The 15,733-nt window shown below is 40.8% G+C and overlaps 1 protein-coding gene across 1 annotated transcript in view; it reads right to left on the minus strand.

Moving 5' to 3' along the window:
* The window catches only part of RUNX1T1 (RUNX1 partner transcriptional co-repressor 1), a 129,438-nt gene extending 115,514 nt beyond the window's left edge, over positions 1 to 13,924 (minus strand). The window contains 4 exon segments of the mRNA XM_063079849.1: positions 13,485 to 13,531; positions 13,533 to 13,626; positions 13,803 to 13,827; positions 13,829 to 13,924. Of these exon segments, the coding sequence (XP_062935919.1) occupies positions 13,485 to 13,531; positions 13,533 to 13,626; positions 13,803 to 13,827; positions 13,829 to 13,924 (262 nt within the window).
* Between the last annotated feature and the right edge of the window lie 1,809 nt (positions 13,925 to 15,733).

Here is a 15,733-nt window from a genome sequence, read left to right on the forward strand (position 1 = left end):
TTATTGCCTGCCTCCCTCTCCCATCCCTAAACTCTAAGCTCTATGAGAGCAGGGGTCTTGCCTGTTTTGCTCATTATTCTATCCTCCATACTTGGAACTGGACTTGGCACATAGTTGTAGTCCAAATAAAAAGAATAAAACAAATGAATCCCACCTAATGAAATGCCACAAAGGCCCAATTCAACCCCTATGAGTTTTGCAAACTTTTCCCTGACTACTCCTGGGGCCCATAATCTTTTCTTCTTCTTTAAATTGTTCTAGTGCTTTTGGTCTATATCAGGCTTGGCAATCCTTTACCTGTCATATACTATTCATATGAGCCCAGTCCCACCAGTACTGTAAATAAGCCAGTATGGGAACCACTCAGGGCACCCAGAGCTTGAGGCCAGCCCTTCCTGCCACACTGAGAACAGGATTCTGTGATAAGAGTCCATACAACCTCTAGGGCATAAATGCACTCTAGCAGTTTTTATGCATGGACTTACTCCCCTATTGAGTTCATCAGCTGTTTCTCTTTTTCTCTTTACGTCTTCAGGCCTATGCTGATGCACTACACTCATTCCACTGCCATGGCCATAAGGGCTGCATTTACACCCAGTGTCTAACACAGTGCCTGGAGCACCGAAGGTGTTACTCAGTACTGACTGAGTGAACAGGGGAATAAGTGATAATCAAATACTCTCCAGTCTTTCTTCAAGCTCCTTCCTCTTATTATAAGGTATTATTTCAAATTCCTACAAATATTATTTTTAAAGAACAAATTAATCAGAAGGCAGGTGACCAACCTATGACTTATTTTTAATCAAATCAATACAGTATGGACAGTGAGTTAACAACCCAGACAATTTTAAATGGTAGAAAGCTCTTAAATATCTCCTCTGTTAAAGATATAATTTGTCAAGAAAAAAAGTATTGTAAAACTCACTGTGGCCTATATACACTGACTGCTTCGAAGCCTAGTGATGTGCACTCTGGCTGGACTAGAATCTCAGCTCCTACACTTATCAGCTATTTCACCTCGGACAAGTCATTTAACCTCTCTAAGCTTCAGATTTAAATCTCTAAAGTAGGATAATAATACTTAACTTACCAAAATGATATGAAGATGAGGTAGTACTTATAAAGCACTTATCTTGGTCCTGCTAGTGCAAGTATTATTTTATCCGACATGCTCAATTTCTGTCATCTGACACTCAAAATGTGGTAGTATCTATTTGAATTTTATGGGTCAAAGCTTTAAAATAAAAGCAAAGGTCACTACTCAAAAATGACCTAGTACAATCATAATGTCTTCCTTTCTGAAAGTCACTACAGTACTAATAGCGATAAAAATGAAGTACCCGTGACCAGTCAACAAAACTAAAATATGTAGAATTAAGCATCCGGTCCTAAAGCATTTTGGAGTGATGAGAATAAAGTACCACAAACTAAGGTTTTGTGATTTAATTTTTTTTTCTCAGCTAATTTCATCTGTGAAAGACCATTTCTAGGGGATAAGAGAAGTGAGAACCAATTATTTCCAAAGACTGGTTTCCTCAAATAAAGGCATCTGTTCTATGCCAGCAACTTCCACATGCAAGAAAAAAATGGGACTTTGGAAGTATCTGCATTCAGGGTGGATGGTCACACCTCTCAAGAGGTCACTACGACTGCCCAACTGCAAACATGGTCTGGTTGCTGCTGCTCCTTATCAGCTGGTATCAATTTCTCTCTCTTTCCCTCCTTTCCTGCCACCCTTTCTCTGTCTCTTTCTCTCAATCTCTCTCAATCTCTCTCTCTCTCTCTCTCTCTCTCAAAAACTTGCAAAACTTTGGTATTTTTATACTCTAAACCATTACTTTTCAAAGTGCAGTGAAAGGTCTTGATAGTTTTCCATTTTTACTTCAGTATAATTTCCACCTGCAATCTGTGTGGCTGGCCCTGCTCATGGGGAAAATCCCTAGGTGATGAGATTAGAAGGACTGCAGTACTCATAAGCCCTGGAACAGAAGTGAAGCCTTAAAGTAAGAAAATCTAAGTTTAGACCTTTCCCCATCACTAATGCGGGGTCTCCCTTAGCAAGTGAATAGACCTCTATGAGCGACTTACAAAATAAGCTCATTTCCAAGGGAGTATTAAATAAAACAATACGTGAACCTTACTCCACAAAGGTCTCCAATAGGCCTCTTCCCCAGGCATATCTGTCTGAAATTGTTCAGTCATTTGCATTAAGAAACTGAAGGCTGCCCTTCTGAAATTGTCTCTTCAAATGGAAACGTTACCTGAAGGAAAAACAGTAAGACTCTTCATCCACTTCGGCATTCTGAGTCACAGACTCTTAGGCTGAAATGGACCTGTCTTCCTGTCCAGTAGCATCTCTTGGTTTGAGGCTGGTTCATCAGGCATCAGAGCAGTTGGCATCCCACACAGCAGCAGCAAAAAGACAGAATGGACAGGGGGTGTGGGGGGAGAGGAAGGTGGGTACTGCAGGGGATCTGCCTGAGGATCTGCCCAGAAAACAGACATGGGCAACCAAAGGAGGAAGAGAGCCTCTGGAAACTAAGGGGTAACCTGGGGGCATTGGGGAGGGGAAAGCTGGAAGCCACTAAAATGGCTTTCAGCCTCATTTAAAGCCTGACCAAACAGACAGTTCCATCATAAAAATGTCCATATATGCACAATTTTGCTTACATTTCAGGGAACTCATCCTTTATAAAACCCATTTGTGAACTTAGAGGGTGAAAAAAATAAAAACAGGTTAAGATGTACATTGATGAATATCCCATGGCTTGATCACTTCACAGTCTTCCTAAGGCTGATCCTGTATGTGGAGCTTTTGGGGGTGCTGGGGGTGATTTTGGTTTTGTTTGAGTGTTTTTTAGGAGGGTTGTTAAAACTTAAGAAGCCAAAATGTGACAGCAATAAATTGTGCATTCTACAACAAGAGAACACAAAGAAAGGGGACCAGAGTAGAAAGAGACTAGGAAAGAAACTACATGCTGTTGGAAGCAAAGATTTCATTTTGGTCTTAGTGATAAAATTTTTCAGGATAGTTTTAAGTAAATAACTTGAGTTTAAGCGTTCAACAAATATTTAATAAAGCATCAAAAAGCACCCCAACCATTATAGACTCCCACTTTCAAGGAGCTTACAAACCAGCAGAGAAGTGGGAATTGCAAGTTGGATGTGACCAATTCTATCTTTAGGAGAAGAGAGGTCATAAGACTTCCAAACGTTTCACCGGATACTTAGGAGAGGACTAAGTGGACCAGGCTTGCCTTCCCTACAGAAAGAGCTTGCGAGCCCACGCACGAAGGCATGAAGCAACCCAGGGCCTTAGAGAAGGCTGAGTGAAAGGTTTGGCAAGGCAGGGGTCTTGTCCGTCTTAAACATCCCCATCTCCCCAGGTGTCAAACAGGGCCAGACTCTCTATTAAGTACCTGCTGAATGAACAGATAGGCCAGAGAGAGAACATACTACAGGAGGTTTCTAGAAGAAAGTGGTAGACAGTTCCAGTGTAGTCAAGTCAGATGCTAAGAAGAAGCACGTCTTTACTGAAGGTTGTGCTTCACACATATATCTCATGTCATCCTTTGACAACCCTATGAGGCCAGGCCATTATCATCCAGATGAGAATTATTTCTAGAGGAAGAAGGGTAGCAGGAGGAGATTAACCAAGTGGTGGAGCACTTGGGAGTTGCGTCTCTTTGCCACTCCACTTACACTCGACTGCCTTTGTGGCAGAGAAGAGAGCAGTACCACTTTCTCCCAGAAGTGCACAGTCCCAGAACAGTCAACCACAGACTGATGCTGCAGCCTGTAACTCTACAGTGAGTGAAACAGGCATGAGATTTACAAAGGACTCAGAATACCAAAAGGCGTAACGACAAAAAGGCTCCTTTCTACTACCAATGTCTGGACCCCACTTTCTTCCCCACAAGCAACCACTATGGTCAGATTCTTACATATACTTTTACAAGTAAATTTTATGCATTTTTTGTACAAATACATGCTTCTGCTTCTTGTTTTTATCATTTAACAATATATCACAGGAATGATTCTATAGCAACACATAAATTGGTCTCATTTAAAAAAAAATTTTTTTTATGCTTAAGTTTTTTGGCTGTCAATGATTAATTTTTTTTTTAATCAAGCACAATTGACAGAGGGAAAAAAAGTCTTAAAAATTTAAATTATGACAGATTTTATAACAAAGCCACAAATTCTTAATTCAATTAAAGTTCAAAGAGTAAAAAGAATTGCCAGCATGTCTTCAAATTAAATGATACTAGACAAAACAAGGCAGAGACCTTGAAATAATATTATCTTGGTGACCTAGACTTTAAAAGTCCTCACACAGGTAAATTTTGTTGTGGTGGTTGTCTCTTCCAATAACTAAAATCTCTTAAATGGGGGACAATTAACAACATGCAATTTAAGAATTTAATACTGTCCTTTAACATATAAAAGATTCCTTTACCTTTTCAAGACGAGATCACCATTTTAAAATAAAAAACCATGGTAGTTTTTAGTTTACTGTCTGCTGATGGTAAAATATATAAAGACAAGTTTCTATTAAACTCAGTAATATTTTAAATGCCTTTTTGTTCTTTTCATTTAAAGTAGATTTGAAAAATATCATAGCCTGAAAAAATATTTGGTCTACAGACAACGCTTGGGGTACTGAATAAATGAATCTTGGTTCAAAGTCCCCTTGTAATAACTATGCTTCCCCTTCCCCCAACAGTGCTGAGCCCAGTGTCTGGGGTCCACCAGTTTACAAGCGCTGTGTCTGCCTTCTTCAACTACTCCTTAACTCTTTATTCTACTGTCTCTACCATCATTCCTATACATAATGTTAGAATAGAAAGAAGTTTTATAAATTATCCTGCAAACAAAAGTCTAGTGTTTGAAATGTGTAAAACAGTCTGCTCTGGTGGAATGGGAAGCTAAGGGTTCAGAACCCAGAACCTCTGACCACTTTTTATTCTCCCACATGGCCCAAAGGCACCTGAAAAAGGGAAACTCAGAACAGCTTGAAATCCATGCAAGGAGCCAAAATACATGAGGGAGTCAGGTCCCAAAGAGGTCAATAATAAATCTTTTGTGTAACAACCACTGTTTTAGGAACACCTATCACTTGACAGCCCTGTCACCATCTCCTGAAGGTAGCTGGGACCACAAGATACCCTGGAGCTGGGGTATACAAGTGGATTCTGAGGCTCCTCTCTAAGGGCTGTGAGTCCATGAGTCTGCAGCAGGGTAGGGAAGCTACCCCTTAAGCAAACACCTGAAGTGATCCCCAAGTTCTGGCAAGCTAAGTGCACCTGACACTTAACCTGGTTAACTACCCACCCTCTCTCAATCCACCCCTCTATCCAAATTCTAATTACTTTTCTTTCGTGATGCCTCTTGCATCTGCCTCCTCCTCCTCCTCCACAAGCTCAATCCTGGTCATCCTTCCACAATATCTAAAATCTAACCTGCTGCAACAAGCTTCCTACCTGGTCTTGGCCTCCCTCTCTCCCCCATGCAGTCCATCTGGCCCACTGCATTAGGAACAAGCTCCTTGGAAACACAGCTTTAATTGGGTCCACGTTTTCCCACGCCTACCATAATTATTTTGCTGTTTTTACTTTGGCTTTATTAACATCTATCTTACCATAGCATCCTTTGTTCAAAAGAAGTCCAAATAGAAAATCTAATATCTAAAGCAATGTATTATGAAAGTAGGACTGTTCCAGTTTGCCAGTAGTAAGAGGATGGATGGAAAGTCCTGTGCCCAATCTGGATATCCTCCATGCCACCTCCCAACCCTGAGGGGTCCCACAGGACACAGTTTTAAAACTCTGGATAAGTTGTAAGATGAAGCTTAAATCAAAATGCTTGATATTCCAGACACTTATGGTCTTTCTGCTCTCGTTTCCCGCTAATCACCCAAGGGTCCTTTTGCTGTAGCCACATTATTAATTTATTCTCTCTCCACCCCCACCCCACCCCGCCACTCCTCCACAGGCCTTTTCCACATCATCTGGGCTTCTGTATTTCCCATTCCTACTTTATAATTTACCACAACTTCATTACAATAACTTTGCCTTGATAAATTCTACCTGTCTCAAGACAAACTTAAATTCCAATTCATTCCCACTTCTAAGGTCTCATTTACTGTACCATTTAATTGGTAAGTAATCAAGCCCCACAATCTTTGTAGCTATTTAATTGGAGTGGGTTTATCATTCTGCGGGAAATGAGCCTACTACCTGCCCTGTGCGCCTCCATGTAGCACACTGCTTTACACTTAATAGGCATTTATTAAATATTTATCAATTTACTTCAGATCCACTCACAAGAGTAAACATTTTAGTTTTCTTTCAGGTACTCTAAATTGAGTCTTTACCAGGGCTACTAAAGCAGTGTGTGACTTTCTTTAAAAATAGTCAAATCAGGTTTAGTGAGACATTTTATTACTCTCATATTTTCCTGATAGTTTATACCCGCTCCCTCTAGCCAACTCAAAGCTTAACAATGGAGACTGATCACATTTACTTTCCCTTTAGACCTGAACTGACCTATCCACCCTTATTTAAACAAAAGGATGAGAATTCATTGTCCACATTTGTTTTCCATCAGAGGTCGAACATGGATCTTGTGTCTAAATAAATCTAGCTAGAGCTGAGAATGAAAATGTGGGACAGGTGGGCCAAGGAGCTGGTGAGTAAAGGACAATACTTATCTGACATACAATAAAAGTTACAGAATCCTAACAGTCACTTAAAAAGAACACTCTCACAGGAGAGAAGGATTACGATGTCAGTCTGATAAACACCACAGTTCCAGTCCCAATATCATCTGCTGTTCTTCCCAGCTGTGTTTGCTCATCACTGTGTACATAACATATGTATAGATTCAGAAAATAAACTAGCAGTCTTTCATGACCTGTCTTATAGCTCACATCTTTCTATATCTTGAGGTTAGAGAAAGAGGTTCTAGTTTTAACCAGATAGACTAACCAACTTCCTAAGACTTTGTATTTAAAGCATAAACTTGTACCATGTATACAACCACTGGGGGATGACTTCTCAATTTCTGACATTCCACTTGCCAAATCAAATGTGCATTTGAAATGCTCTCTGCAATGCTGCTTTGCTATTTCCCTGGCACCATAATTTGTGCCAACACTTTCAGGTACCATTACTTTCCTAATATCATTAGGCTCTGGTCTCGTGAGTGTTACTAGGTGGATTCCCTAAAAAGACCAGCAAGAGTCCTCCCAAATACTCTTAATAATCACATCTCACAGCTACTTCTCTCTCTCAGTGCTCGAATTATATTATCACCTGGCCACGTCTAGCTCATCAGGGCTCTGACAGTCTCCTCTTATATTATTAGTGCCCACCTAACTTTGAGCTTCTTTAGATAAACTGCCATTACATCTCTTGATAATATTTTCTCTAATGTTTCTCTGAAGTAATATCTAATCCTTTCAAGTCAAGTGCCAACTAAGAGCTCACTGCACATATATACTTTTAAGACATTCTCCTTTGTGGCACAAAACTTCAACTCAGTTTCCCACTGAACACTGAATACCAAAGCAAAACTTTTCTGCAGCCTATAAAACACACTGATTCCTGTGGCTTCCATTTCTAACATAAAAATAACATTACTTCCAAGCATGGCCAATCACAGACATTCCTAATAAACAGAAGTTTTCACTGCCGACCTGGGTAATGACAAAGTGTTCACCTTGAATGAAGCAAAAGAAGGCAAAGGCTCTCAAGTCCCAGAGATACCCAGCCTGGGTTTGTTATCAACGTTTCACAAATGAGGATCCTACTTCTAATAATGTATATGTTTCGATCTCCTACAATTTTACAAACTAAAGAAAAGTACAAAATCAAAGTGCTATTGGTAACAATCAAATTTTTAAATATTTTTAGAAGCAATAGCAGACTGTCTCTTCAAAGCAAAAGGACAATTTTTCAGTCATTCTAATGGAAGATCTGATTCCTAGCCAAGTAATAATGCACCCTCACTTAAATAAGCTGTTACCAGGTTCTCTCCAAAAACGGTTTAAAGAGGTCATTTTCTAAATTTTTCAAGTGACTTAGGTCTAAGCTTTGAGACAGTGAGGTACGCACAACCTCCACCCTCTTTAGCCTCTAGCCCTTACTCCTGCCGGAGGCACCGAGTTCATCACTTCATCCAGCAACTCTGATGGAGAAGTATTAAGGCCATTTTCTGTGAATAATACCTAAAATCTTTAGTTCCTCCTCATTGCATCAGCAGATTCATTTGTCCATCAGTCACATCTGAAAATGGTAGAGGAACAACTACAATTTCAGACAATCTCTAAGGTCCAAGTGGCTATGGAAAGAAAGGGCTCCTTATTTCCAATGCCATTTCCTTACAGTGGAGAAGGTTGGGAAGATAGTGACCTACATTGACCTATTTCCCAGGTGTATGGAAAAAGATCGATAGTGAGCCCCCCCAACCCCAAAATAAAAAAATGTAAGTAACAGATCTTTTACACTCTTTCTCAACCATGGGAAATGCCCAAAAGCCCACTCCCAGTATCATAATAGACTCACACATATAACAGTTGAGAAAACTAAAGATCACCGAGTCTGCCCTTCATCTTACTCCTGAGGACTTTGCCTGAGGGACGGGATGCACCCCAGGCCACCCAGCAAGTCAGTAACTGAACTAGAAAGAGGACTCCAGTTTGCCTGTCGGGGACTGCACACACACACCAGGTCCTTCTTTTGAATAATACAGAGTGCTTTACACTACCCAACGAGTTACGGACTCTTTTCCATAGAGTAGAAAGGTGGTACAGAATCCCTCTCCTCCAATCTTAAGAGGTGAACAGGAAGTTGGACCTGGCAGACTAGGAAACGCTGAGATCAAGATACAGAGTGACTGACTGAGATGGAACAACCCTCAGGGACTAGGGACACTGGGCAGAAGACTGCTCAAGAATGCTGGATAAATTCAACAAAGGGAACACATCAATTTGGCATGACCTCAGTGCAGTGTAGGACAGAGGTATTCCAATAAGGGAATAGAATTCAGTAATGAGCACACCTGGATTAGGATATATTGAGGAATACAGACTGGCACAAACTTGGGAGTGAGTATCCAAGGATATGTCAGCTAGTGGTTGACTGATTCCTAGCTGCGGGGGCAAGGAGGGGGTAAGTAAAAAAAACAGTGGCTTCATAGATCAGGGCTACTAAGGAGAATATCAAAGCAGGTCCTCAGAGAATAAGGTCCTAGTTATTAGAATTCAGGCACAAATTAGGTCATTAATTTTGGGTACACAAGGGAACCTCAATTTTCTAAATAGGGGCAAAGGATCAAGCCAAAAAAGCAACTATGGCCAGAGTCTTAGAGCATGGGCTGAAGTTCTTTGAAATTCTGGTTAATCATTTCCTTAAAGTTGGTGATGAAAATCTATGTGAAGGTTAAGGCCAGGCTCATAGTAGGTCTCTAATATTTATCCATTCCTCTCCTCTCTCCTAAGACCAACAACTACGTGGCAGCCCTTAAAAGCCCACAGCACACTTAGAAGTGGTCTGTGCCCCAGGTGTTAAAAGATTAATGAACCCAGTCAATCACATTCCCCAAGGCACTTAGAGGTGCTTACATCTTTGGAGACACAATGGAAATCTTCACATTTGTGCCCTTTGCATTCCTCCTTCACAAGATCTATATTCTAAAGGCCCTCTTCACCCCAATACTAACTTGCCTCAGGGACCTTGATCAATGTGAAACCAACAAAAACAAATGCCTTCATGAGTTACATTATTCACATAATCACAATTAGAAATATCAAAGCAGGGGATTTTAAGTGGGTCTCTCAGTCCTTGAAAATGTTAGTGATTTTAAGCAGCATTAATGGTTCTAGACTTTTTCAAACAAGAGGTTCCCATGCTGTAAACATCAACCACGGGGCATTACTTTATCACGCTTCTGACATGAAAGCCATAAAGTAGGAACATTTTGAAAATAGTTACAGGAAGCTCTCTCCTGTTGGTGCCATGTAATGTACCATGGCTTCAACATAGACTGTGGCTTCAGCACAAAAATAACTCATTAGAAGATCACATCGCAAGTGATGAGATTATGTCTGTGAACAAATTTTCTAACACTCATGTGATTCAGCATCTTTTCTTAAGAGTGGCAAAGTGCTTGGTGCTGAACCAGAGAATATACCCACATGGTGCCCAGGTCTTCAAGATATGCCAATACAACGTGCCACATTGGAATATTGTTCAGGTTTCAAATTGGAAATTACATTCCTTAAAAGCATTATTCTTTGGTTGGCTACATACACATAATCACAAATACACACATTCAACACTGTTCTTTAAACAACCTCTTCTTTTGACTTGGTGTTTCACAAGAAACACTGCATTTGTTAATATCAAATGTGCTAATGTGTCACTGTGTCTGTCTTCCCCTTTATCCATTCTTGAGATATTCTGGGTTTATCTGTGAAGAGTGTGTCTAGTAATTCAAGCGTAAAGCCACAGCTAATTGATCCTAAGCAGTAATCAGGTCTCACCCTGGACAAATTACTATAGCCACAAGTCAACCCAATTGCAATTGAGGATTAAGTCAATATTGAACCTTATCCAAATTTCATCAGTCTTCCTTCTACCTTAACTCTCTATGTCCATGTTTCACGTGGATGGCATTGCCATTTGCTTCCTTATTATAGGGATGAAGTGTTATTTTTATTACGATTATTTAAGACATGTTAGAGTTTTCTTTTTAATACTGGATGACTTTAAAAGAACATGTCTTTCCTAGAAATGTCACAAGTAAAACGCATCCAATTTTTCTCTAATGTGGTGCTTTCCCTGTCCATAAAACTTATTTGATTAGCAGTACTATAGAAGCTAAAGCTTTTGTATGCAGGCACTCAAGCACGATTTAATCATTTCATTTAAGCATGAAAAAAATTATTCTGAAAGCCCTGTTAGGTAAAATATCCCTGATTAGTTTAAGCTTACATTTGCAGGTATATTAAAGGTGAAATCACAGAATGCTCAGTATGCAATAGAATAGTGTTAACTTTGTTACAATGATCGGCAGAAAGTTAAACATTGTAGTATTAGAGAATGTAAGAAATAACTATCTCATTTTAAGTAGATGTATTTAAACAGGTTATTTTGAAATAAATTTTGTTTTGTGCAAATCCTTTTTATATTAGCAGGATTTTCACCTATGGAAACCTCTTTTATAATCAAACAAGATGAAGTCCTAATTGCATAATACCATTTATCTGCTGAAGATAAAAGTGCCAACAAATGAAAATGCACATTAGGCAAGAGATTGTCAAAATGGAGTTTTTAAAAAAATTTTTCTTTGTTTTGTTTTGTTTTTAAATAACCCACTCACATTAACAAAAGACTGCAGTAGCTTCCAAATTATAGGTTGTTATTTTTAGTGGAAGTAGTTCAATATTCATATTGGAGCAGATGTAACAGTTTAACAAAACAGCTCTTCAAATCCTGCACAAATTGAAAACAGGAAAACTGATTGCATTTTCTCTTATCACTTTCCTTTTCTGAATTGACACTTTTGGCCTTCTGAAAATTTACACATGGCTTTCATCTCAACAGCACCTGCTGATCAAATAGAAGCCTAACATTTTCATGAAAATGGTATAAAGGACTAGTTTTGTTCTAAACACTGTAAAGGGCATCAGTTGCCTACTTGACGGCAATAATTGCTGTGTACAGGTCATGTTCACAATAGTTTTATATTTCCATTAAACTTTTGAAAAAGTGTTAAGTCCTTTCTGGTTTTTTCCATATTCACTTTTTGTATGATTCAAATTTCTTTGATTCAATGTCTACCTAATACTTAGTTTTATTATGAAACGACTATGCAAAATGTGTAAAAGGGTAGATTACAGGAAGCAGAAAATGAATACTTAGTATTTTCTCCGCCTCTGCTTGGAGTACACATATATTTTATCTATACACATTACTGGCCATGTACGCACATAAGTGTAAAATATATACATCCCACTTTATATTCCACATACCAAAAGAAAAGTGGAAACAAAAAGTCAGAGGCAGGCCCTATTTTTGAAGGGACCTTACACATTCTTTTATCAGATATAGATTTAGCAGGCACTTGGCTGTTTGAGTACCCCAGATTGGGAAAGAACGGATGTCACCCAAGCACAAGCTGACAACCTAAATGAAGTGACCAACCACTCACTGTAAATACCCCCAGGGAAGGAAAAGGAAAAGGTAAATCTTGAAAATGGGTATTCTCACACATAAAATATGCAAGATTGCTAGCTAGCTTGCTTCTCAGATTTTTAAATAATAGTACTCCACATATATCTCTGTAACACCCACTCCTGGGTAAGAGTAAAGATGCTCTTAAGACATGCTATCTGTCAGTTTCTTAACCAAAAGAGCTCTACCCCTTCTGAAGGATCCAGGCTGTCCTTTCCCATTCTGCCTGGATGATAAGGTAACCTGAAGGCAGAAATGACTTACAGTAATATATGTGCCATTCTGGCCAGTTGGTCTGTGAATTTTAGTGTTTCATCATGCTCACTGAGGCAACAGCAAACCTGAAATGTCAATATGTTCAGTCAATGGAAGTAAAATAATGGGACTCTATTGTCTTACCCAATCGATCTGCCGCTGTCAACAAGGAAACATGCCCCCCTGGCTTTAAACAAATTTTAATTAGGCTTTTAGTTACTGGATCATATCTAACTATAAAAACACCTATCTTGACAATGTGTAGGAGGCCAATCATTTTTCTTTCTACTTTTATTCATTTTAAGAACCTTCTAAAGTTGATATTGTAATTTTCTGAAATACACTCAGGAGTCAATAAAGCATTTCTTCTTTTCTTTTCTTTTTTTTTTATAAACTGACTTTAAGCGAAAAATTCCACGGCTCAAATACAAAATACAAATCTCCCTAACACACTCGGAGTGATTTCTATCCCCGTCTAGCCTGAGTTGAACCATACTATTAAATCAACTAATTCCATACCAAAAGTAGGCTTCATTTGCTTTTCTCACACATTCGAGTACTGTTAGCTTCCATTCATCACCCATTCAAAACAGCTCACACAAAACCAAACATCAATGATCAATCCCGAAAGCCTCTACCGTCCTTCACTCAGTTTATCAATCCTCAATGTCAGGGGTAAATGAAACTCCTGTTAAAATAAGGTAGGAGCCTGGTGCCGAGAAGGAAAAAGGAAACAAGACATTTTAAGTCATTCAAATTGCACCTAAGCTCTCCAGCCCTTCCATCCACCAGGAGGGAGATGGTCTCACCTTAAAATATGAAAATGAACTAATCAAGTTGTTAAGCGGCTCTTTCTCTCCCTTCTTCATCTAAAGGCTTCAGCGTCCAGTCAATAAGTAATCTATTGTTCCCCCTGATCGAGTCTCTTCAAACCTATTCAGCCTGGCGAAACTCAACGCAATGAAGGATAAGGCCCTCCGGTCATCTCACCTCGGCGAGTCCTGTCTGGATAGCAGAGGTGACGGGAGACAGCGTCAGGCCGGGGCTGATGCCTCCTCCTCGCCCCACGCAACAAAAGGCAGATTTCTCTTTCTCCCTCTGCTAATCTTTAAATGTAAATTCTCTCCGCCAGCTAAGAAGAGCGACAGATAACATGTTACATCTTCACTTCTCCTGGTCTTATCGACTTCTGGATCGTTGGGAAAGGGAGAGAGGGAGAGAGAAAAGCCGCCTCCCCGCGCCCCTGCCCCCGGCCGCCCCTCCCCCGCCCCCGCCCCCGCGCGCCCCCTCCCGGTGCACGGAGATTACCTTCTGGCAACGGAGCGCGGGAGAGGCGGCCGCGGCCGCGGCGGCACCCAGACCGCGGCTTTGTATTCATTAAACACACATCGGAGCTTATCAGAAGTAAAAGGCTTGTCAGGATGGCACATTGTGTGTGAGTGAGTGTGTGAGCGCAGGAGGGAGAGGAGGGGAGCCAGCGTGCATCAGGGTGATTACAATATCAGCAGGGCCCAGATGGAGGCAGGAAAATAAACAGAGGGTGCGTGCGAGACAGAGCGGGAGAGGGAGGAAAAGTGGGAGAGAGAGAGAGGGAAGAGACCGAAAAGGATGGAGGGGGCGGGGGCTCAGGCCCCAGGATGGGACTGGAAAGTGGGAGAACCACCCTAAGGCTGGCTGGGGATGGGAGCCAGGGCTGGAGGTCACCTGCATGCCCAAATCTGCTCCTATTCCAGGAAAGGGGGGGGGGGCGGAATCCAGAGCAGCCAACTGTACTTCCCTACTCCAGGGCCAGGCTGTGTACATTTTAGAGGTTCTGTCAAGGTCAGAGGGGAATCGAGAGCTCTTTTTTTTGGCGGAGCCTACCAAAATGAGACATTCACCATCTCACCTCCACCCTAATAGCCACAATTTGCAAAACAAACCTAGTGAGTCCTCACAGCAGTTACAGCCTTCCAGACCAACCTCAAGTGGGAGTTCTTGTCCCTTTCTTTGCTGACCCCAATATTCCTAAATTCCAGCCCCCACACACCCACACATAGAGAGGAAAAGACGCAGATATAAAATCTCTCTTTTCCCTGAGCTTTAATGTATCCCAGCTGAAGACTCTTGCAGCCAGCATCACTGTGATAAGGACCACTTGTGATTGGTAGCTACAGGTGACTCTTAGACACCTGCTCCACCTCCAGAAATGGTGTTGGGGGAGGGGGTTCCTTCTGTGTACATCTGAGAGTCTATTTTGGAGGTGGGAATTTGAAATTGAGGCAATCAATCTCGGCTTGAGCTGCCTCCCAGCTTTTCACCCACCCAGAGCCGGAGAATCAATCAGAGAACAAGCAGGGTCTAATGCTCATCCGTCAGACCAGAGTTCATCCTCTTCCCCATCAGGGTCAGGAGGGAGATACACCTGAGTAGTCCCTTAGGAGCCCTTTCACTTTTAAATACACCCATCAAACAATCTGAACATCTAATCAGACCCTTAATGGTGTACAGATAATGCGGCAAAGAAAGTTTTTTTTATTGGGGGGGAGGGGGTAGTATTTGGTTGTGTTGTGTTTCAAGGCTCCAAAACTTGGTTAAGAAGCTCTCTCTGCAATGAAGACTGAGTTCAGAATGAAGGAGCCAGTAAAGTAAATAATTTTTCATGGCACACACTGTGGCACCAGCTTCTGTGAAACTGGGATGATAAAACAGTTTATGTATGGGAGCTCAACAGAAAGGAACACAATGGGGTGGGAGGCGGGGGACAGTAAGGCTAATGAAGAAAAAAAAAACAGAAAATAAGAATTAGTAGCCTCCTTTTAGGGGAGACCAATTTTCAGAGGACCTTTAGAAAATGAGAACAGGCACCCTGTAATCAAGCACTCCCTTCCAAATCACTTAGCCAAAAAACAGCCTTGTGTGTACTGGACACCATCCCTCCCCCATTCTCCCACCCCAAGAAGAGAATTAAGAGAAATTTGATAGGTAACACAAAGTGAAAAAAGCTGGGCATAGGTGGGGGAAGGGCATGTGTGAAAATCTTGTCATGCAATGAATGTCAGATAAAAAGGGGTCTGCCACAATCCTCCAGTAATCCAATAATGTGGAAAACCTCCTGGTATCACTGAGACGAGAACAAGTTAACACTTCTCCATAAATCTTCAAAAAAAGTGACCAGGTTCAATATTTAGAGAAGGTGCAAGCATAGGATGTAAAACACTTGGCAGGTTACATTACAAAATCAAGTGAGCTCTAAATGG

Source organism: Cynocephalus volans, chromosome 15, assembly GCF_027409185.1.
Source record: "Cynocephalus volans isolate mCynVol1 chromosome 15, mCynVol1.pri, whole genome shotgun sequence".
NCBI lineage: Eukaryota > Metazoa > Chordata > Mammalia > Dermoptera > Cynocephalidae > Cynocephalus > Cynocephalus volans.